The sequence below is a fragment of the Uncinocarpus reesii genome, genomic scaffold (genome assembly GCF_000003515.1).
Source record: "Uncinocarpus reesii 1704 scaffold_3 genomic scaffold, whole genome shotgun sequence".
In the NCBI taxonomy this organism is placed as follows: Eukaryota; Fungi; Ascomycota; class Eurotiomycetes; order Onygenales; family Onygenaceae; genus Uncinocarpus; species Uncinocarpus reesii.
The window spans coordinates 126,188-146,937 of NW_003052498.1; the positions used below are offsets into that span (position 1 = coordinate 126,188).

Genomic DNA, 20,750 nt, shown 5'->3' on the forward strand with positions numbered 1-20,750 from the left:
ATTATCCCTGCAGCTGAATCATTCATTGAAGCACCAACTTCTGGAATCAAATATCTCCCTCATGGCTAGGTAGTGGCTCACGGAGCTCTAGTTGAGGCTCATCAACATCCACGTCTTCAGTGAGGATTTTTAATGTGCTCACACAAGAAGACAGTGCTCATCCCATTGTTCACTGGTGCAAGTCTTCCCAACGTTCACCACATTTAGAGGTTTATCGCTTGTTAAGAGGATTTTAGATCTAATAAGCCCAACTTATGCGACCAAGGACACTGAGACAGAGTAACTAGATAAACTAGACGAATTAAGGCTCTGATCAATGACGCGCCTTCAACAAACAAGCTTCCGAGCCGGTAAATCCATGGTATTTGCCACGGTAATTTACAGCACTGACCAGCCGTGACAGCCAGCGTTACAAGCGCGAACGCGCCAGTCTAGCCGCTTCGAGGCTAAAAATCCGGGTCAGATCTTTCCGTACTGGGACTAGCGGCCTTGGGTCTTGGCCAGGAAGCGTCCCCCATTTATTGGGACGGTTCCCCCCTCGTGCTTCGATCTTCCCTTCATATCCGACCGTCCTGATTCCCAGACAGCGCGTCTGGTCATCGTTGCGTGAGTACTAATGGAGAGCCAGCATGACAACCAGGCATGGTCGCACGCATTGGCCGTCGCTTTTGGCCATCAGAACCAGCTAAGCAGCTCCTCTTGTTGAGAGCGTTTAAAAGTACGCCGATTTTCCCGCTCCTGTGGCCATGGAGACTACTGATGCTACAATTGCTAGCCTTCTCAACATATTTGAACGTCTCCGTGGATGGGGTCTGCGAATTTCCGCTTTTCGGGAGTCGATCCCTGAGGGACCCTGCAGCCCATACAGAGGTTTAGGGGAGTGGTTTCAGCTAAAAGAAGCTGCCAGTCTATGGCAATGACGTCCGGCAAGGATGTTCACATTGTCGAGTATCTACCTATTTAATGTCGCGATGCAGAATTGAAATCCTTGAACTCCTTTTTGGAACTTTGCGTTTATCCTACATCTACGTGCAAACACTAAGTTATGTTTCCAGTACTCTCTCTATCAGCGATAACTTGCAGACATCTCTCAACACATATCGACTGCCCAATGCAACTAGCAGTTGTTTCGCCATCATCGTGCTACTTAGCGGGCGGGAATCGTAACCTGAGCAATCTCCTGCTTCGAAGTGTTCCGCATTCCGGTACGACACCCGAGATATCCAAAGCGACAATGATAAGACGATTCCAAAAGCAACAACGAATTATTATTGAATAGCATTATATATCCGATGCGACACCTTTAAAACATCAACTATAATCACGATAGACGAAAATCTTCAACCAAGCACGATCGTTCAGTGCTACGCCATCTCACGAGTAATTTGCCCCGGACTTATATCCCAATGCACCATCTTCCGTACCCGATAAGCATTTAGGGTCCGTTCTACTCGACTGTAGTGCGAGACCGCTTCCTTGAACGTTCCTTGAGATCCTCTGAGAGCAGATGGCTGTCGTCCGTGAAGCCCCTAGTGACTCTATCTTCGTCCACCATTTCTATGTTCATATGGGCCAAAAACCTCTCCTGTTCCCCCAAAAATTGCTTTAGCTTGTGAGTATCAAAAGGTCGACTGGCTCGCCTCTTGTCGCGTATCTCCTTCAACTTGAGGCGAATCCTTTCCTCAAGCATTTCCAGCCTGTACTCGCTAAATTGGAAATAAAGCTCCGACAAATCTGACACGGCACGCACCGTGGTGAGGACCGTGTCATCTGGCAACACTGGAGAACGGGGCCGGAATGACGTTACCATGGTGATGCGCTCAGTCGAACCAAGTGCACGCAATGCGACATGCTCGATATATCGCCCTTGAAGTACAACCGCACAACCCTGTGGTTATCCTGTTAGCTGCGACCAAGGTAGTCGGATGTTCGGCCGTGTGGGAAACCAACTAACCATCTGTGGACCCCTGACTTTTAGAATACTTCGGTCCCCTTTCCGAAGAGCAGTTTCTCCTCCGATCATACTAGTGCAATCGCTTAACATGAGAACGCAAACAAAAGGATAGCTATCGGTATGCCAATCGACTATAGGCATCTGCTCCTCCTCGTCCCCATCCTGGGCTTTCTTGGCTGCATCCACCAGGCCTTTGTTCTTCTGTTCCTCTGACTGAATAGAGATATTAATATGCCCTATTTCCCAATCCATCACCGGAACCAGGTCGATCCCAGCGATCTTCGAGATTATGTCTAAAGTTTTGGGACTTTTCCAAGCATCGTACACAAACGGAGCGAATCTATGATTGTCAGTTTAGGATGAATTAAGAGCCTGGGTTTAGGCTCAGGGACTCTTCTTACTCTGCAGCGAAGCCTCTCAATTGACACTGAGCGATATTGCTTGAGAACTTGTAATGGCTCCAAACATTCTCGCTCAGCACCTCCTTACGCATCTGCTTGACGGCTTCTGCGGAGAATAACGGAAAAGGTTCGGAAACACCGACAGGGGACACGCCGACTTCATCCTTATATCCTAATTCTTTCATGGAATATACTTTGGAAGGCGGAATGAAGCTAAGATGTTTGCTTGCGTCGAACTGAACGCTTTCAGGTTGTTCGATAGAATCTCCGCTGTTATCGGCCGGTTTTGTTTTACCGTTGTGAAGTCTCAAGGAGCGCGAGGGCACATGGGCTGGGAGTGCGGGGGGAAATATTGGGGTGAGGGTATCTGCAGCTGCCATTTTTCTACTTTTGTGAGTACATTCCCCGTCAATGGAATGGAACTTTTTGAGGCTGCCTTTTGACGGCAGTATCGTCAACTGGATAAAGACGAAGGAAACAGATGATACTTTGACGGGATGCTATCATCCAAAGACCAAAAAAGGATATGATGTCTGACATGTTGACGTCGGGCATTACCACTCACCCTGAAAGTTGCTCTATGTTTATGGGCGTTGCACAAGTGCAGCGGGGCCTAAGCTAGCAAAGGGTAGCGTGGCGAGTCAAAAGAGATTTATGTGTTGACGAAAACACAAGTTTGGCTATGAGGCGCAATATCGAGAAAATATATCGATGAGAATCGACAATGGTGTCACTCATTACGTTTTTCCTGGACAGGGAGAAAGGGCGTATTTATGCTCATTGACCCTTGTTATCCGAAAGGACAGAAGGTCATTCCTGCTTGCCTTTGGATTTGGTTTGCGCTTCTGCATGATAACACTCCAAGGAGCGCTTTCGGGCCCTTGGAAACGCCTTGCTCAGTCATAGTTTGAATATTATTGAGATCATATGGCCAACGATGGCTGGCCGGCCAGCCATCATGACGGAACGGTGGACCTCTCCCGCTCCAGGCGACACGTAATGGAATCCGCTGTTTTCTTCTTTCAAGCTCGAATACAGACTTGCCAGGATTCATTGTTGCTAGCTTATGCCGACGATCTTCGTCTGAACAGGCTCCTCGCAAGCTCCTCCTGGATGGGTGGCTATTTGCCTACAAGAAAATAAATGATGGAATGCCAAACTGTGAAACATGTCGGTTTACCATCCCGTGAATCCCTGTCGGTCCATTATCCCTCCTCAGGATACTGTTTCTTGTTTGGGTTTGGCAACTTCGTCTCCTTTGGACCTGGTTCGCTGTTGGGAGGTTCCAGCCCTTGATCGCCACTCGGTCGCATTGGCAGTCTTTGATACCTCAACGCTCCTTATAAGTACGCGTGACAGGATAGCTGCATGCAGACCACTCTGGCCTTGGACGAGAAACAGTTCAAACGTGAGAGTAATTGCCCAGAGCATGGGCGAATAACGGCTGGAAAACAAGTGGCCTTCGCTCTTGTTTCCTGCATGGGTTGTGCTGTATTACGCTTGTAATACGACTGTTTTGAGATTTCCACCATGTTTTGTTCAACATAAGCTTAATTCCTAGCATCTTTGTTCTAGATTCCAGACAAGAACCCGTGGCACCCGTCCAGCGAATTCGACAAAGGCGTTCTCATAATCTCATAACCCCCACGAGAGGAAACGTGGATACGAATTCACCGTCTTAAGAAGACGTTGGGGTGATGGCGTTGGAAAACGGTCGTGATGGCAATCAGAGCACGGTTATGGGCCAGAGAACAATGCGGTGTTTGGGTGCCCGTCTATGTGGATTTTTTGACTCAATTAGGATGCGGTCTGTCAACGATTGGGCTTCGCGGCGCTTCAACTTCGTGAGAACCCGGTCCAGCCATCTGCGAAACGAACTGTGTGGAGGGCTCGATGTGATGATTATGCGCCCTCGACAGTTATTTATGGCAAGGATGGTGCAGCACTGTGCGCTCATACTTCTCGGAAGACCGCTTTTCTCGGCGGCAATAGAAGTTTTGTTCTTGAAATTTGGGTAACTAGCTAGTTGATCGGAGCCTCGCCAATTCCAATCCCCCCAGCGAGGGTCACAGGACCAACCTGACCATTTGACTTCTGCTACAAGACATCCTGTTGGTGCTACCGTTGCCACTTCAGCTACGTTTTTATAATTATAACTACCGGTTATCTGATATTTTGACCCAAAAGCCCCTTTGTGCAACACCGCACGGTGCGGGGTTGGCCTCTGAGACGCCGGTTGATGTGACTGTGTAGCTCGCAAGCTTGTTCTTCCTCACCTGCCAGCCAATTTTTCCAAACCTAGCTAGCTTTCCAAGCCCGTAAAACCTCCCAGGCAGATAAAAAGATAGTTCAAGAACTAGCCCGCTGATGAAGCCAGCAGCTTTCCGACACCCAGTCTTCCAAAAGTGCACATCTAGCCACAACTCGCTTCCCCTAGTTTTATGGAGTACTAGCTAGCCCGAAGCGCTGTACTCAAAGATGACTAATCAATCTCAGATTGCCGCGCGCCAAGACCGCGGTTAATCTCGCTCCGAGCGGCCAATCATGTTCGGCAACGCCAGTTCATCGCCATTGCACAAATCTCCAAACCGCCAGAACCCGTCAGCCAGAAATCTGTTTGCCCGGCTCGCGCTGTTGGTTCCGGGGTCAATCGCGCGTCATGACTGCTCAAACGGGCGCCAGTACGATCAAGACGAAGGAGGATGAGTCCCATGAGTACTGGGGCAAAGCGGAGCGGACGTTTAAAAAGTAGGTTCAATTGGCCCCCCCCGACTGCAAGTTATCAGCTCCGACAAGGCGCCCAGCGGGTCTTATTGATCGCTTCTTTTGTGAGAATTCTCGTGCTTCTCGCTTTTGTCCGCTCTATTCGCGATGCTAGCTGTTCGTTGTTTTTTTTATGACTCCAGTCGTACATGCATCGATGCGCTGTGTGATATTGATATCATGATACCCTCTACGAAGCCTCCTCTTGCATTGGGCGCATCACTTGATAATTACTTGTTTTGCGATACGTTCTTGGGTATCACCTCCGACTAACATCTGGGTTAGTAAATCCGCCAGCGAATTTTTCGATCCCTGCCAGGAATTCGCAGATCGGAGTATCAAGTGCATGAGACGCAACGGCGGAGACAGGGACATGTGTGGAGACTATTTTCAGTACGTTGTGCGCCACCGGCCCAGCTTTTGCCAGTACTCTTGAACACTCGTTTTCTCTCCTGCTGGCCATATATCCTTGTTATGCTTTCATTGTTCTAGCCCTCCCCGGGGAGTCCAGATATTTACACCCCTTTTCACATATGCCCGCTCCCTCGACTGGCCACTGACTTTGTGCTATTAGGGCGTATCGTGACTGTAAAAAGGCATGGGTAAGTTCTCAATTCCCCCTTGTTTCCGGATCATTTCCAATGCGCCTTCGCGCTTCGGTGGCCCGGGTGGACTGTGACCCTAGATGTGTATCAAGCTTCTAATGCTGTGGTAGATGGCTCAAAAGGACGAGGCAAAGCGAAAATCATGAGCCTCTTGTACTCCACGCTTGTCGCGGTGCGGGCGGGTCACACGAAGCTATAGTTGCGGCCTCAAAATGGCAACCCATTGTACGATAGGAAAGATCTAACCCAAGGGAGAATAACGAAGAACTTTGGGAAAATTGGCGTTTGGGGGTACATTCACAAAGGGGCTGATGCTTTTCGTCTGATATACTCTTGACATATAAATGCCACGCAATTGAATTGCGTTAAGGCGTTATAGCCTGTGTTGATACTATTATTACTTGGTTCCGGCGAAATATACGCCAAATAAACAAGCCTAGGGTCGCTATATAGCATTCACTAGCATTTTACCGTCGATGCTTAGTTTTTCTGCGCTGACTATATTTAAGCGCTGTTTCCAAACCATCCTGTAGATTGCTGATAAACCCCAACGGTGCTCCTGGTGTGGGGTTACTTGTGAAATAAAAAGAACAAGCAATAAGCTCAGAGAGATCCATTTGCAATAGCCATGGAGCCGATCAACACATCGCAGAGAAATGCAAAAATGTCCTTTGCGTGGCTGATTTCTGTTGAAGTGCAAAGAAAGTTCCATCTCCCACTTCAATCCAAACAGCGCCTGATTCAAACTCCGCACCACCTTTTCACAGACCTTCATAGCTGAAGCTCGCATGGGTTTCATGCCCACATAGTGACAAGCACCCTTCAGTTTCGTTTTTTTCCGATATTACAATGTCTTCGGCCACGGTGATTGAGCGCCGAAACAAACAGATTCAAGATGCTGTAGAAGGAGGGAACTTGAAGCAGGCGCTCCAACTGTGCGAAAAGCGGTTGAAAAAGGGAGAAAATACGCCCTTTCTGAAGGTTGGCGCAATATCTATTAACCTCTTGTTGATTCTGGCTTCCATTCAAGCTGAATTGCTAAGTAAACACAATCCTCTATTAGGCGTGGAAAGCCAACATCCTCTTCCACCATGCAGACGAGGGGCATCGACGGCGAGGAATCACGGAGGCGCTCGAGTTATGCAATTCTACACCTGCGATCGCCGATATTGAAGCTCTGGATATGATCCAAAACACTTTGGTTAGCTTCGACGAGTATACCGAGACGTTGCGCGCTCTCTGGCAGAATGCAGCCAAAGCCAAACCGCAGGACGAGGATATCCAATTGAGGTGGTTTACACTCGCGTCAGAAGCAAATGACTGGAAAACCGCTCAAAAGGTGTGAACGTCGAAAACCTGGCGTTGGAAAAGCATATGAAGAGCGGAATGGCTGACTGCTCCCAGGCGGCGATGAATCTGCAGATAAATTTCCCACGAGCTAGGAAGTACTATTTTTGGGCTATTTTCATGTGCTATCTCATTTCCGCCGATCCTACTAGCTCCCCAGCGGATAAGAGTCTTTTTGGGACCCTGGCATATCGCATGATATCCAAGGCTGCAGACAGTGTGCCCGCCGATCCGGTATGTACTATCTGCTCTCTTTCACCCAAATGATACCGGAGGTGATACAATCCCTGCACCCTGCTATTGACAGATGGTTCTTAACCTGTGCAGAAAGAGTTACTGAGCCCAGGTAGAGCGATTCAAACCGCCGAAGAGCTGTTTCTGCTCATTAAGATATTCGATCAACAAGGCCGGTTCGGTGATATAATCAAGCTATTGAACAGTCAACATCTGGGCGTCAAGTCCCGCATCGCTCAGAATGATTGGTCCTTTGTGACGAAAAAGTTAGCAACTCTTGAAAAGGCTGGCCTGTGGGAGCAAGCTTTGTCTTATGCGGAGGAATTACTCACGCTGCCCAATGAGTTGGAAAAGGGAGAGAAAATTCCTGCAAGCTACGAAGAGAAGGATGATTGGCAGGTTTGGAGACTGCTACTGACGGCTGCAGAAAAACTGCAAACTGAAGAGTAGGTTCTTCATTCTGCAGTGCAATCTTTGACAATGAAACGCTTAATGATGGTCGAAGAATTTTTATGCAGGTAAAAACTTTCATCGCGTGTTATATTACAAGACAGCCAAAGTCACGAAACGCCAAACTGGCGCATCTAGATCTCGTCTGCCGCGAGGTCACAACGAGCAAGCGATTATCGACAGCCGATTTACTTGCCGAATGTATAACATATTTCAAAGACAACAAGGCTAAGCTACACTGCTTTCATGACCTGCGAAGGTGTCTAAATATCTTGGACGAACCTCTACTGCAGAAGTTCCATGCACATGTCCAGAATACTTTTACAGAAGGCTTTTGTGGCGTTGAAGCAAAGGTATGTACCCTCCCCCTGACAGTTGTTACGGGATCAATTCTCATGATAAATAGTCGAATGATCCATTTGGAAGCGTTCCTATCATCAATTTTATGAAACTTGAGTACTGTTTTCAGCTTGCTATAAACTCCGGCGAGGAGGCAATTTCACATGCAGAGGACTTTGCACGGCGCTGTCTTCAGCTGTTCCAGTCATCCAGGCAGGCTGATCTGGAGGAAGAATCTCCTTCCACAATCGAAACGCAACCAAGTGATGATTTTTGCCTGTTGGCAGCCATGAGCTTGATGCGTGTACACAAAGAAACCCGGCATCTTCAACCATATCCGTCCTCTGTGTTAGTACAGGCCGCTGGGATCTTGGAGCATCTTCTTCTCAAATCCCCGCACAATTATGAAGCTCTTCTTCTCCTAGTTCGTGTATATCTGCTTCTAGGTGCTGGCTCGTTGGCACTGAAGACGTTCGCCCAACTCTCCGTGAAACAAATTCAATACGAAACAGTTGCCCATAATCTGTTTACTCGTATTTCAACAGTACACCCGCAATCTGCGCCTCCATTTGCGGGTTTGGAGAGGAAGGACTTTGAGCCCCAAACAGCGCTCAGGCAAGCGTTGATATTCTACCGAAATGGAGTGAACTCTACAACACATGCCAGGTCCGCTGGTCTTGACAATGGTAGCTATGTGAACGTTGAAGGTAGTATTGATCTACAGAAGAACCTGAAGGATAGCGTCTGCCGAAAAATGTGGGCTTTGGAGTTACGAAAAATTCAACGTCTAGTAGGTGGACCTTCAGTGAAGCAGTATGATCAATTGGGTAAGTGATGATATGCTGATAGAACAAAAATGCGTTGTTCCTAACATTCATATTAGTGTTCAAGATGGACGCTGTCATCGATAAGCGCTCTTTTGATGGATTCATGAATTGTGAACTCCCCGATAGCCCGGCTTTTGAGGAACAGGTTCGACTCGGACCTCTGCCAAAGGTAACTTTAATTTATGATGGTTGTGCTCAGGTTCTAACGGTCGATCCAGGAACGTGCCGTAAAGGCTCTAGCAGTAACGGATGTGTTGCTCAGCTATCTATACACCGATCCGTCCTTGAGGGAAAACCTAATGGAGCAAATCAACAAATTTGCCGGTCTAGACCTTGAGCTCCCTATAACCGAGTTGACATCCATGGAAATCGAGAGTATCAAAATTCACCATCTCTTGATAAAGCTCATCTCTACACTGAACCGAATGCAAGCAGCGTCGGATGTGGGCTCGATCGATGCTATCTTTTCTCAAATCGAATCTTGGCTGAACGACAAGATTGCGACCCTAACTGTATCCAATCCTGCGGAAGTTGCCGGCACAATCAACCTTGCACCAAGCTCTTCCTCTACTGTATCCCCCGCGCCCTCGTGGATTTACCTACACTCCAACATTTCCTTACTTGAAACGCTGAAAGCTATTTGCCTTTTTGTTTCGGCTCAAGCAGCAGGAAAATCAAAATCGAAGCCGGCAAACAGCATTTCTAAAGAAAAGCTTGAATCTCTCAAAATCCTATCCAAGAAGCTTGCTGAAGTGGTAAAAGTAAACACGCGTCGCCTGAAGAGCCACATTGCAGAGTCAGGAATGCTTGGGCAGCTGGTTTCCCTTGCTACTACGGGACCGCGGGGAACTAGTGAGGGTATATCGGTAGAAATTGCGAAAATGATTGATACGTCGTCGTTGGAGTTGTTTTGCGGGTCGTTGATGGAAAGCTGGGATGAAGCACTAGATGGAGTGGTGTTGATAAGTTCGTCTATTTGAGAACTGCAGGCGTACCTCAACCTATTTGCTAATCGAATGCTGGCCAGTTGACTCTAAGAGGTATTGATATCGAGTTTACAGTAGCATCCATAGAAAGAACTATCGATTAGACCCTTGCACCTGAAAGCAGCCATTCATCATAAACAGGTCCGTAAACCACTGACGCCAGCAAAAAGAAATTGTTAGCTTTCAACGCAAGAACCATTCGCCCAATATCTCGTCACCTTTAATCCTGTCGTCCCTTGAGCAACCGTTTTGTGACCCTATCCTTCTCTATGATGTATACATGTGCGCCCCAGCCTGAAAGGGCATCTCGGTCTACGGCATTCAGAAGAGCCTGGGAAACAGTCTCAAATAGTTCCTCGGGGCCCTAGAAATATAAACGTCAGGATACAATCATTCAAGTGTACGCTCCCGAGCACCTACTAAATCAGGCTCCCACAACCCCTCACACATTCCAAACAACTGGTCGCTGGCGGTTCCGCTCACAATGAAGTCTTTTGCGAAGTCGATGCACCCAATGCTGTCAAAGCCGCAGATAAACGGTTTGCCTGTCGTATGGTTGATACCCGCCAACACGGGGCTGACAAACCACGGACCAAACCGTTTCTCGTAGAGGCTCGACGACACTAGGTTCGCCAGGGTCTGGGGCGAAATCTGTCTCTCCTCTCGGAGACGATAGAGATTGACCTTGTACCGCATGAGGTCCGAGACAGAGGAGACGTCCGTCGCAAGACCCGTGAGGCCGAGGTATGTGGAGGGCGCGTAGTTGAATATTTTCGGGAAATTGTTTGATACGGTGAGGGCTTGCATGCCGAGTCGGAGGTCGCAGGCTATGGCGACACAGTCCTTGCCCACCATGGCGACGCAGGCACCGCCATCTGAGTGAGTGTGAGTCTTAGTGGCAACGAGAAAGGCTAGGAGGGAAAGGGGGATAATGTACTTATATCGAAGGGGGATGCCTGGGATTGGGAAGTTAGCTGGCGTGGTGTTGGCAGGGGAAGGGTGCCGTCTCGACTTACCATGGCTGTCTGGAGATGAGTGTATACCGTCAATTGTGAAAAAGAGAGCACGGCTCCACGGAGGTAACTACAGCTATGTGTTACCCGCTGGGTGAAGGGAGACGTCAAGGACGGGCGATGGAAGGGCGGTTTGGTGATGTTTGGGGGAAGCTCTGACAAGCTCAACGTTTGCTTGTTGACTAAACAGCTGCTCGCAGCCAAGAGATGACGATGCGGTTGCGCTGCCTATTCTCTCCACTGCTCGCCCACCACTAGAGACACCGATCAGAGCAGCATTTGTCGCAACGTCCTCAGCAGGCTTCAGTCCCCCTGTCCTGCTCTGAAAGCCCTGCGCTGTTACTACTTTAGCCCGTTCTTCGCCCATATCGCCTCCCTTTCACCTCCCCCGCCCCCGACTGCGCCGCGCATGGCAATACTCTATTACCACCCATCTCGCGCTTTTTCTTAACTAGTATCGGCTCGTTTGTGGCAGAGATGTCGTCGCATGTAGTGGTGATCGATACCACAGCTCGCAGAGCCACTATCAAGGTCACTCCAGCCAAGCACCTGAGCGACGTTTTGGGAGAAGCTTGTGCAAAGCTTGGACTTGATGCCACCCAGTATGGGTTAAAGTGAGTCTGTTGCACTTATATCTCGGCTATTCTGAGTCCGATTTCTGACAGTCCTATCGTTTAAGGCATCAAAAGAAATCACTAGACCTCTCACTATCCATTAGATTATCCGGCCTGAGTTCCGGGGCTAAACTAGAACTTGTGCAGCTCTCGCGCTCGCCGTCTATCGTTTCTATAGCGTTGCAACTTCCCGAGTCCGAAGCTGCGGATGTTCCGGGCTGTCGATTGATGGATAAATTCCCCAGTAACACAACTCTGTGGTTGATATTACGCAAATTTGAATCCGGCGTTGCAGGAAATGGAGTCTCCCGAAACTTAACTGCGCGGGGAGCTCCGGCCATAACACCAGGTGCAACGGGGTCTGGGAGGCTGTTCTACGAAACTCCGGTCATTCAAATTATGAGCAAAGAGTTTGTTTCTTTCACAGACCTTCAGAAAACGTTGGCCCAGGTGGGATTAAACAGCGGCAACGCTCTTCTCAGACTGAACTTCCGGGTCACTGATCGACCGTTGGAAGAGGCCATGAATGAGATTGACGCTTACTTTGCATCTGTTGATGCGGACCAGCAGACGCCGTTGGAAAAATCCCCTCCCGCCATAGAGACCCCAGCCTCTTCCGGTCCAGTAGAAGGGGCGCCTGAAATAACACCTCAATCCACTCCATCGAATGCAGATGCTGAGTTAGAAGAAGCATCTGTTTCCAAGGCCGAAATGACACAACCTGCCCCAGAGCAATCATCGCACCCTCTTGTATCATCCCGACCTGTCACTATTTTCGCTCCCCCAACAGCCTCCACTCCCCAGTCTGCCCAAACACCATACAAGGAAGAAGATTATATACCTACTGTTGACCATGCAAAAGCACATCAACGTCGACTAAACACGGCTGGTCGTAACACGCGACTAGCAGGAGATGCAGAACTTGCCTTGCAAGAAGCTGCAATCAAAGAGCGACTGGCCAGGGTTACAGAAGTTGAAATCAAAGTACGGTTCCCGGACCAGAGCCAGGTCGTTTCCAAGTTTACCCGCGAGGATACGGCCCACTCGCTTCATGAATTTGTTCGGAATTGTTTGGACACTCCGCTTGCAAAGGAGGGGTTTATTTTATCTTATTTTCCCAATGTGTCCCACGACCCCATTGCACAAAAGGGTCAAGTAATAATTCCTGATGCTCCTAATACATATCTTATTGCCGATCTGAAGATGAATGGCCGCGTCTTAGTGAATTTCTTGTGGAAGGAAAACGCAGCGCTAGCAATGCGCAGCACTGGAGCGCCCCTGCTCCGTGCCGAACTTAGGGAAAGGGCAAGCCAAATCAAAGTCGAAGAGGTCGCCGCCGTCCCAGTGGAGGAAAGTGAAGGAAATAAACAGTCATGGCTGAACAAGTTGGGAGGGGGTGACAGGGGTGGTAAGAAAGGGGGTGGAGGAGGAGTGCCAAAATGGTTGAAGTTACCAGGCAAAAAATGAATAAACAATTACGTATGCGATGGGATTGTTGGTCTTATCGGAGTTTTTGCGTTGGATAATTCTGCGCTGGAGGTTTCTACCATGGATGCTTCGACATGAACACTGTATACGGAGCACACTTGCGGGACCATTGTTGTCAAAACTTATCTTGGGGAAAATCAACGGCATCTCCGTCACCGTTTGTAACTTTTGTTCTGTAGGACCTAGTTGAAGGTAGAAATCAGGTAGGCATCGCGACGAGCACGCTGAAGATGAAGCATTAAAAGGACTTGTCGGGGAATGTGTCATTATTGGTTTTGATTTCCGTGATTGTAGCAGCTTGTCGACAGATGGGCGCGATTTAGCCACATGAAAAAAAGATGCTCGAAACCCATGCATATCGTGAAACTAAATGCCCATAACGAATTCACCGAATTCCGCGCCAATTTCCCCAGCTAAGCAAGATTTTATTTTCTCGCCTAGGAAAAGGCCAAGGTGCCGTATTAGCAGCCCTGTGTTCCTCGACATATGCAAGGCTTTGAGCTTCAAACGACGAGCCACTTGAAACTACTCCTCCAGCCACCACGTTCGGCCTTAGTGACCACCAACTCGTCTCGATTCGGCAATGACCTTCTGCATCTCGTCGACCTTAGCCTTGGCGCGACCGAAGGTACCGAGCTATAGAGCAAAGCGAACGTCAGTAAACCCTTCTCTGAATCCTTCGGGCAATCCAGAATAAGCCAAGTGGTAGCATCACGGCAAACGTTCGCCTCTTTTAAAACGCGATATATGCCCAGCCACATGTCCAAGTTGTCCCATCACCCGAAACGCGACAACCAAACGGGGAAGCAGGGAGTCTTACTCTCTTCTTGGCCAACTTTCTCGCGCGCTTGTCCTGGGAGTTCCTCAACAATTCGATAACGCGGCGCTCATATGGTGCGAGGCCAGAGACTTCCTTGACAATCTCGCGAACGAACTCAGTGCGGCGGGAGAGGGCACCTTTTCTTCTGGAAATGCGTGGGCGCTTCTCGATGGCGTTGGTTTTCTAAAAAGATCACATAGCAATCCCATCATTAGCACATATTTCCTCCCTTCCTTTCTCCGTCCGGTTGACATTCGTCGTCCTCAAGCGAGGGCTTGGATGGAACGTACATGACCCTTGTTCAGGCCAAGGATGAGGCCGGAGCGTTCGTTCGTCATCTCGAATAGATTGTGATGGTGCCGCAAACGAGGAGGACAACGGTGTTGGTCGTTGGAGCTGGGCGGCGTTGGTCGTTCGTTGAAGGACTCAAGAATTCGTGCTGGTTGACTTGGATTTGGTGGTTTGCCCAGTGCGGCCTCCAACAAACTAGGGCTAAGGGCTTAGGGCTAACTAGCTAGTTAGTCACAAGTATTAGTAAGCGAATTAAGCTTGGTGAGGCTCGACTACAGAGCAACTTTGGTATCTACACTCCGCAAAACAGCATGGTTCGAATGGAAACAGAACTATCGCGAAAGCTGCAGAACATTCATATTTGGGGTATACTAGCATTCCTGTAACCATTACAGCGCTATCCATCAACATTAGACTCTTTGCGTTTCGAAAGTATTGGCCATAAATCTGCGAAATACTGATCCAGCACACCCGTGGCGGCAGGGAGAAAGCGTAGACGATCCGGTTCAGCAAGCATGTCTAAAGGCTCTGACATCTCCATAACCAAGCTCTCCTTGAGTATTCGTGTCGGGTCCGTCAAAGCGTCTAGATACCTTAGTGACACATGAGCCCGAACGAATCGGACTACGGTCTCTTTCACTGTGACGACGATGGGCTGTTTTAGTTAGCCAATTGCGCGAACATATTCAAACATGGACCCGGAGCTAGGGACATGGACAAACATGAACCGTATCAAAGCGTGGATCCTTCTCATTATTAAGCCTCTTAGCCAACAGCTGCGCTTGTTGTTGAGCCATTGCTAGTAGGATAGCGGCGAGCTCTGCAGGTTGCGACCTCTTCCTCCAGCGCTTCAACCTTATATTCTCCTGCACCTTGTTCGTGGTGCTTCTGGGCCGATAGGACTCATGGTCCACAGCCAGAACAGCGATTATAGGAAAGTAGGTTGGCGGGTATTCATTATTTAGGGCATCATAAAGAACATGAGGACCTTTTAACGAAGCACCCCGGTTTTCGAAACGAAGTTGCAATTCGAGTCTGGAAATACTTCGTCTCCCAAGCATATCCTTTGCGCTATCACCTCAAGTCAGTAACTAGTCATCTTGTAGAGATACGTAGGATATCAAATTCAAGCTTACCTTTGATGTGGGTAATTCCCGGGGTAATTTCTTAGCACTTCTATCCAACATATGCATAGATGCGCAATATCCAGCTCTCCTGGCTTTTGACCATCATTCTCTTTCAACCCTTCCTCAAACCCCTGTAGCAGCATGCTATCTGGCTCTTCCGGAGTTGTTGTTTCTTCAGGCTCATCCCGCAAGACATGGGCAGATGGGTTGTCAGCCACAGGCTTTCCAATGACATGGTCAAGGGGATGTGTCTGGTCCAAGCCGCTCACGCGCAGAATATCAAGATGCACACGCGACCATGCCTTTGGATGGCAGAATATCGGAGTGCGGGTTGTCCGGGCAAGTATAGCCTTTAAAGATTCAGCTTGGGGATCATGGTATGTCTGAGTAGATGGGGGCATCGCGTTCATGCCGAGAGAAGCAGTTAAGAAAATAACACGGTCCCTATGAGGTCGTGAAGTGACGCGAAAAATGCAATGTAAACTTTATATAATGAGTATTTATATAAGCAGCTATATCAGGCGCCTTGGGCAGTTTGGACCTGGTTAGTTAATCATTCGAGCCTAGAGCTTTTATAGGGTTGGCAAAGATAGCTGAGCACAACATTCTTTCACAGTCATTGTCCCTGCACCAAATGCATTTCTAGACTGTTCTCCAAGAATGAGTCGAGAGGGTATTCAAACATGATTACTACTCAGAAAAGGTAGAAATAATCAGATGCTTTATCAACATGTAAAATTGTCTTTCGGCTTGAAAGACAACCGCCATCTAAGCCCATATCTAATCACTCTTCTGTCTTTGTGATAGTGGGAGCCCATGCAGAAATAACGAGAACAAGATGTCTTGTTGTGCTAACCAGCAAGCAATCAATCAATCCATTCTTCAAAGGGCTCTCCAATTTCACCAGGACAAGCTCCCAGCTGCGGAGTTACTCCAACTGCTCCAGTCTTTTCAAATATGCCAACATCGCACACTCCAGCTCGTCTCCCTTTTTGAAGTGCAGCCATGTTGAATGACTAATACGCGTCAAGTGGATCACGGCGCCAATTGAGCCAATGGGAAGAGAATGGATGCAACCGAAACTTCCATACTTCATTCATTGCTCTTCAAGACTATCATCATTTCTAAAGCCAAAGAAAAAAAAAAAACAATGTCAGGGGATATCATCCAATATTTATATACCAAGTCGCTCCGGACGCAATCCGACCAAACGTAGTTACCAAAGAAAAAAGAACATCATGACCAGAACTCCCATTAAGTGATGTTATATTTTTCCCTTTGAGAGCAAAACACCCCGATCAACTTTTCCAAATCCTTCAACTTGTAGGGTTTTGTCATGTAACCAGCCATACCAACCCTCGTAACCCGCTCCAGAGCTTCGTCTGTCACGTCCGCACTGACTGCGAATACAGTCGGGGACGTGTGAGAAGCGGGCCTTAGCCCCTCTAGATTACCGTCTGTGCTGGCACCGGCTTTGGCAATGCGTTCGCGATGCTCCTCGACAAGCGCAAAGATCTTTTCCGTCGCTTCATAGCCGTCCATGTCAGGCATCCAGAGATCCATGAGGACAAGATCAATTAGTTTGTGTTGTTTGGTGGAAGGCGGAGTTTTGTCAGATTCAGGGTCGGAATCGGGCGGAGTTTGCGTTTGGGTTGGGTTCAGGGAATCGCCAGGGAGCGTATTAGTGCTTTCGGGTAGGCTCAGCGGCGCTGTGTCGAGAGTAATGTCTGAGTTACTCCTAGAACGGGTTGAAGAAGTTGGGGTTGTGGCCACGGGACTAGGGGAAGAATGACTTGATAAAACCTCACTCATGATACGTACTGCCTCTTTTCCATCAAACGCTTCATAAACGTCGTGGTAGCCGAGTTTTGCCAGCATGTTAACCAGTATTCGACGATTGATTTTGTTGTCCTCGGCAACAAGAAATGTCAAAGGATGCTTCTTTGCCAAGAATTTGTCAAAAGTTGGTGCCGTAAGCGGTATGGGTTTAGGATTGCCGGACAGACCGCGAGACGCTGTTATCTGACCGGGTTCAGCTCCGTTTCGCCGCATCGGTTCCCTTGCATCCGACAGAATAGGTGACGGTAGAGGTGACGAAGCTTCCCCATTCGTTATCGTCTTGGGTTGATCAACAGGGGTGCTATGAGTACCATCGGTCTTGGGAGTAGAACTGCTCGTGTAAGGCGTTGGCGGCCGGCTAACACTATCATTTGGGGACAAGGGGAGTCTAATCTGAAACTCCGACCCGCGATTTGGCTCCTTCGTCGACGAACGGACACATATCAGATCCCCAGAAAGCTTTCGTGACAACCCCTTCGCGACCATCAAGCCTAATCCAAGGCCTTCTTTACTTCGCGTGGTGGAACCATCTTCCCGCGCCCATGGCTTAAATAGTTTTGGCAGAAAGTCATCGGGTATCCCCGTGCCTGTATCCTGAACATTGATCAAAACGCACGAAGGTTTTCCGCCAACAGTAGCGGTAACGGTTATTTCTCCATCCTCGGTGAACTTAAGGGCATTCAAGAACACGCAAGAGACGAGTTTCGTAAGGTCCTTTTCATCGACACATAGGCTCTCTGGAACCGAAGGGTCTACCCACCAGTCTATGTATTTCGTAGAGATTTGGCCATTGCGACCCGATGTCCGTACTTCGATTCTTTCTCCATATTCGGTGGACTCAGCACTAGCTGAGTCCGGACGACCGCCTACTTGAAGCGACTCATTGATCACGAAACGAAGTAGTGCTCGAATCTTGGTGTCATGCAAGACCATCGGAGGGAACACCGTGCGAGGAGGGCGAGATGACGAGGTTTCGCGACCACCCAATGATTGATGGGGTACATCAAAGACGGAGTCTCCCACTTCCCCGTGTGAAGTAGAGCGTACGATTTTATCACCCTCCTCAATAGCAGCTTTCAATTCTGCAGTGCGGGGGGAGATTCCCCTGCGAACCGATGTGGTGCATCGGTGCTTCGGGGATGACGAGGATTGCCAGTCCATCGGGGTGCTTCTTCTGCGTTTGTAGGGATTGACCATGATGTTGCTGCCGTCGATAAATATATTCGGACGGTTGTCAAGAGTTTCATTGCTAGAGCGGAAAGAGGCGCTTTGCATTTCTTCATCCGCAGGATTTTGGGGAGTATCTGGGACTTGCATATTCAGGTTATATGCATGAACAATGTTATCAGCTGCCTCGATGGCTCGTCTAGCGCTATCTATAAACTCATCAACATCTCAGTCGACTTGGAGTGATCCCTGTCATTTTAGCTTACCTTGAACTGCTTCGATATTGTCCCGAAATTCGGTAAACACCGAAAGCAGATGAGACTCTAGCGCATTTTCAATTCTCTCTTGAACAGTCGCGTGCATGATATCCAGCATACCAACAACGCCTTGCATGGGAGTTCGCAGTTCATGCGATAAGCTCCTAGCATACGGCTTAAAGGCTGGGGCGACCATAAAGGCATTCTGATTCATAGTCGTTTTCGACGGCTTTCCCTGCAGCCTTTTATCAAGTTCCTCCCACCTTCGGACTTGGGACGATTTTTTGTTATTGTCGCCAAAAGTGATACGCTGAAGGATCAAATCTTCTAGAGAACGTAGGATCATTTCCAGGTAGGGCCACGATATGTCCAGACTTTCCAGCCCCTCTGTTGTCCATAACAGCCCAACATGAGCGGAACATTTGCCAGGCGAGGATATGGGGACCGCCAGATATGCTTCGACAGGAAAGGGCAGTCGATCGGCATCTTTGCCTAGGATAGAAGCTAACCCTTCCGGCACCAGGCAGACCTTGTCATGATTCATTGCGGTGCATGGAAACTCCCACGCCAGATATTTGTAATCTCTATGGGTGGCCTGAAGCCCTTTGCCGTTGTTGTAATGGACGACCACACCAAGCAAGGACGAGCTACGCTCGTCCAGAGACAGCATCTCAACGTCGGTGTCTTCTTCACTAGTGTGATTATCGATTGCCACAAATGCACACTGAGCATGGCATATGGCGGTTAGCCCTTCCATCAGACGGGTCCAGAACGTTTCGCTGTCGGCATCCCGCAGCGTAGCCTTTAATGCAACAAGTTGCTCGATGGCATTGCTCTGACCGGTGTCAAAAGCCGGTGCGAGGCAGTGGACCGGTTCGAGTTGGCCATCCTGGAAGATACCTTCCGGCGGCGAGCTGGGGAGGGCAGGGAGAGCGTCGAAAAGAAGCTGGTCATGGCTCGACTCGGGGATATCATTTGATGCTGTGCCGTCCAGGTCATCCATCGTCGTCCTTCAACCGGATGACGGCACGAGAGATTTAATGGCAGCAAAACTGCAGAGGAGACTGTTATTGATAAAGAAGGTCTACAATCGAGGCGTGGTCCCAAATCAGGTGGTAGAATTCAGAGCAATCTGGCACCACGACGAGGATTCGGTCAGCATTGAAACGAAACATGGCGCGGAGATGCGAGTCAAATATGAGCGACTGATTTTGACAAGACGCACTGATAACGAAGTCTGATAACATACATTTTTGGAAGATCATCGGGTGGCCGATTCTGGGAGAAATCAGCGAGGAAGAATCGTGGATATGGAACACGGAGGCAACCAGCGTAACCACCACCAAGAGCCAGCGGATGGGTCGTCCAAAGGGAAGAAAGAGAGAAAGCCACCAGACCAGCGATGGACAGCAGACAAGACAAGCACCGCAGCTGAAGAAATGAGAACGATGGGATTGAGCCTGGCTGTGGGCGACAGAGAGGGGGAGAGATGGGACGAGTAGCCAAGGGGGAACTGCTCATTCGCGAGGGAACCTCACCCTTGCAGTCTGGATTCGGCGGATCACGGACTAGACCAGTCCATCCCACAAACCACACTCTGAATCATCCACCACCAACCGCTGCGGTTGCTGCTACTGCTGCTGCGACTGCAACTGCTGCTCGCTGTGGCCAGATGCTCGTTGCCTTTGTGGTCACGGGCTTGCAGCGGGTTTGGTGAATCGCTGGAAAAAGACCTTTTAAGGCAAGTCGGCGCTTCTCCTCCTTCGGCTGACCACGACCCCCTTGCTCAGAGCCCAGGCTGTGCCTTGTACTCCGTACCTGTGATGAACTATTGCTGACTGTCTGCCCAGACCGCAGCGCTAGACTCGGAGATACGAAATTTATTCTTTGCGGCGCTGCAACAAAGACACGACCGTGCTCGCCACGGCGTCAACTCAACACCCCTGGAGATCTGGGATGACTCTTCCGTTTCGAAGTGGGCTTTTGTGGAGCAGCCCACGGAAAAATACTTGGGGGCTACGAGACAGAGGACGGTTTGCGAAAATTATTATTGGGCATCGTTTTGTTGGAAAGCAGAAAAAGAAAAACGAGAGTCGACGGGATATGATGAGCGGCGCGCCTGGCCCTCGCCCACACGGACCCAAGGGCCACAAGAAAAGGACACAAAAACAGAAGAAAGGAAAAAGCTGGAAGCGCGGGAAGTCAAACGAATGGATCACAAATCTAGA

General features: G+C 49.0%; 7 protein-coding genes across 7 annotated transcripts; 3 read left to right on the forward strand and 4 right to left on the reverse strand.

Moving 5' to 3' along the window:
- Positions 1 to 1,447: 1,447 nt before the first annotated feature.
- Positions 1,448 to 2,735, reverse strand: UREG_04781 (uncharacterized protein; the record flags this gene model as incomplete). The annotated part of the gene is made up of 3 exons (XM_002584046.1): positions 1,448 to 1,888; positions 1,955 to 2,294; positions 2,356 to 2,735. The coding sequence occupies 3 exons, from the start codon at positions 2,733 to 2,735 to the stop codon at positions 1,448 to 1,450; spliced, it is 1,161 nt and encodes a 386-aa protein (XP_002584092.1).
- A 2,279-nt stretch (positions 2,736 to 5,014) lies between these two features.
- On the forward strand, positions 5,015 to 5,869 carry UREG_04782 (uncharacterized protein; the record flags this gene model as incomplete). The annotated part of the gene is made up of 4 exons (XM_002584047.1): positions 5,015 to 5,103; positions 5,404 to 5,511; positions 5,693 to 5,720; positions 5,834 to 5,869. The coding sequence occupies 4 exons, from the start codon at positions 5,015 to 5,017 to the stop codon at positions 5,867 to 5,869; spliced, it is 261 nt and encodes an 86-aa protein (XP_002584093.1).
- Positions 5,870 to 6,572: 703 nt separating this feature from the next.
- Positions 6,573 to 9,900, forward strand: UREG_04783 (uncharacterized protein; the record flags this gene model as incomplete). Its single annotated transcript, XM_002584048.1, has 8 exons — positions 6,573 to 6,704; positions 6,787 to 7,062; positions 7,128 to 7,304; positions 7,398 to 7,703; positions 7,823 to 8,107; positions 8,161 to 8,920; positions 8,977 to 9,089; positions 9,139 to 9,900. 8 exons carry the CDS (start codon positions 6,573 to 6,575, stop codon positions 9,898 to 9,900), a joined length of 2,811 nt encoding a protein of 936 aa, XP_002584094.1.
- A 226-nt stretch (positions 9,901 to 10,126) lies between these two features.
- UREG_04784 (proteasome component PUP3) lies at positions 10,127 to 10,761 on the reverse strand (the record flags this gene model as incomplete). The annotated part of the gene is made up of 2 exons (XM_002584049.1): positions 10,127 to 10,270; positions 10,327 to 10,761. The coding sequence occupies 2 exons, from the start codon at positions 10,759 to 10,761 to the stop codon at positions 10,127 to 10,129; spliced, it is 579 nt and encodes a 192-aa protein (XP_002584095.1).
- A 635-nt stretch (positions 10,762 to 11,396) lies between these two features.
- Positions 11,397 to 13,000, forward strand: UREG_04785 (uncharacterized protein; the record flags this gene model as incomplete). The annotated part of the gene is made up of 2 exons (XM_002584050.1): positions 11,397 to 11,533; positions 11,599 to 13,000. The coding sequence occupies 2 exons, from the start codon at positions 11,397 to 11,399 to the stop codon at positions 12,998 to 13,000; spliced, it is 1,539 nt and encodes a 512-aa protein (XP_002584096.1).
- A 1,529-nt stretch (positions 13,001 to 14,529) lies between these two features.
- Positions 14,530 to 15,660, reverse strand: UREG_04786 (uncharacterized protein; the record flags this gene model as incomplete). The annotated part of the gene is made up of 3 exons (XM_002584051.1): positions 14,530 to 14,787; positions 14,855 to 15,203; positions 15,269 to 15,660. 3 exons carry the CDS (start codon positions 15,658 to 15,660, stop codon positions 14,530 to 14,532), a joined length of 999 nt encoding a protein of 332 aa, XP_002584097.1.
- Positions 15,661 to 16,513: 853 nt separating this feature from the next.
- On the reverse strand, positions 16,514 to 19,525 carry UREG_04787 (uncharacterized protein; the record flags this gene model as incomplete). The annotated part of the gene is made up of 2 exons (XM_002584052.1): positions 16,514 to 18,474; positions 18,532 to 19,525. The coding sequence occupies 2 exons, from the start codon at positions 19,523 to 19,525 to the stop codon at positions 16,514 to 16,516; spliced, it is 2,955 nt and encodes a 984-aa protein (XP_002584098.1).
- Between the last annotated feature and the right edge of the window lie 1,225 nt (positions 19,526 to 20,750).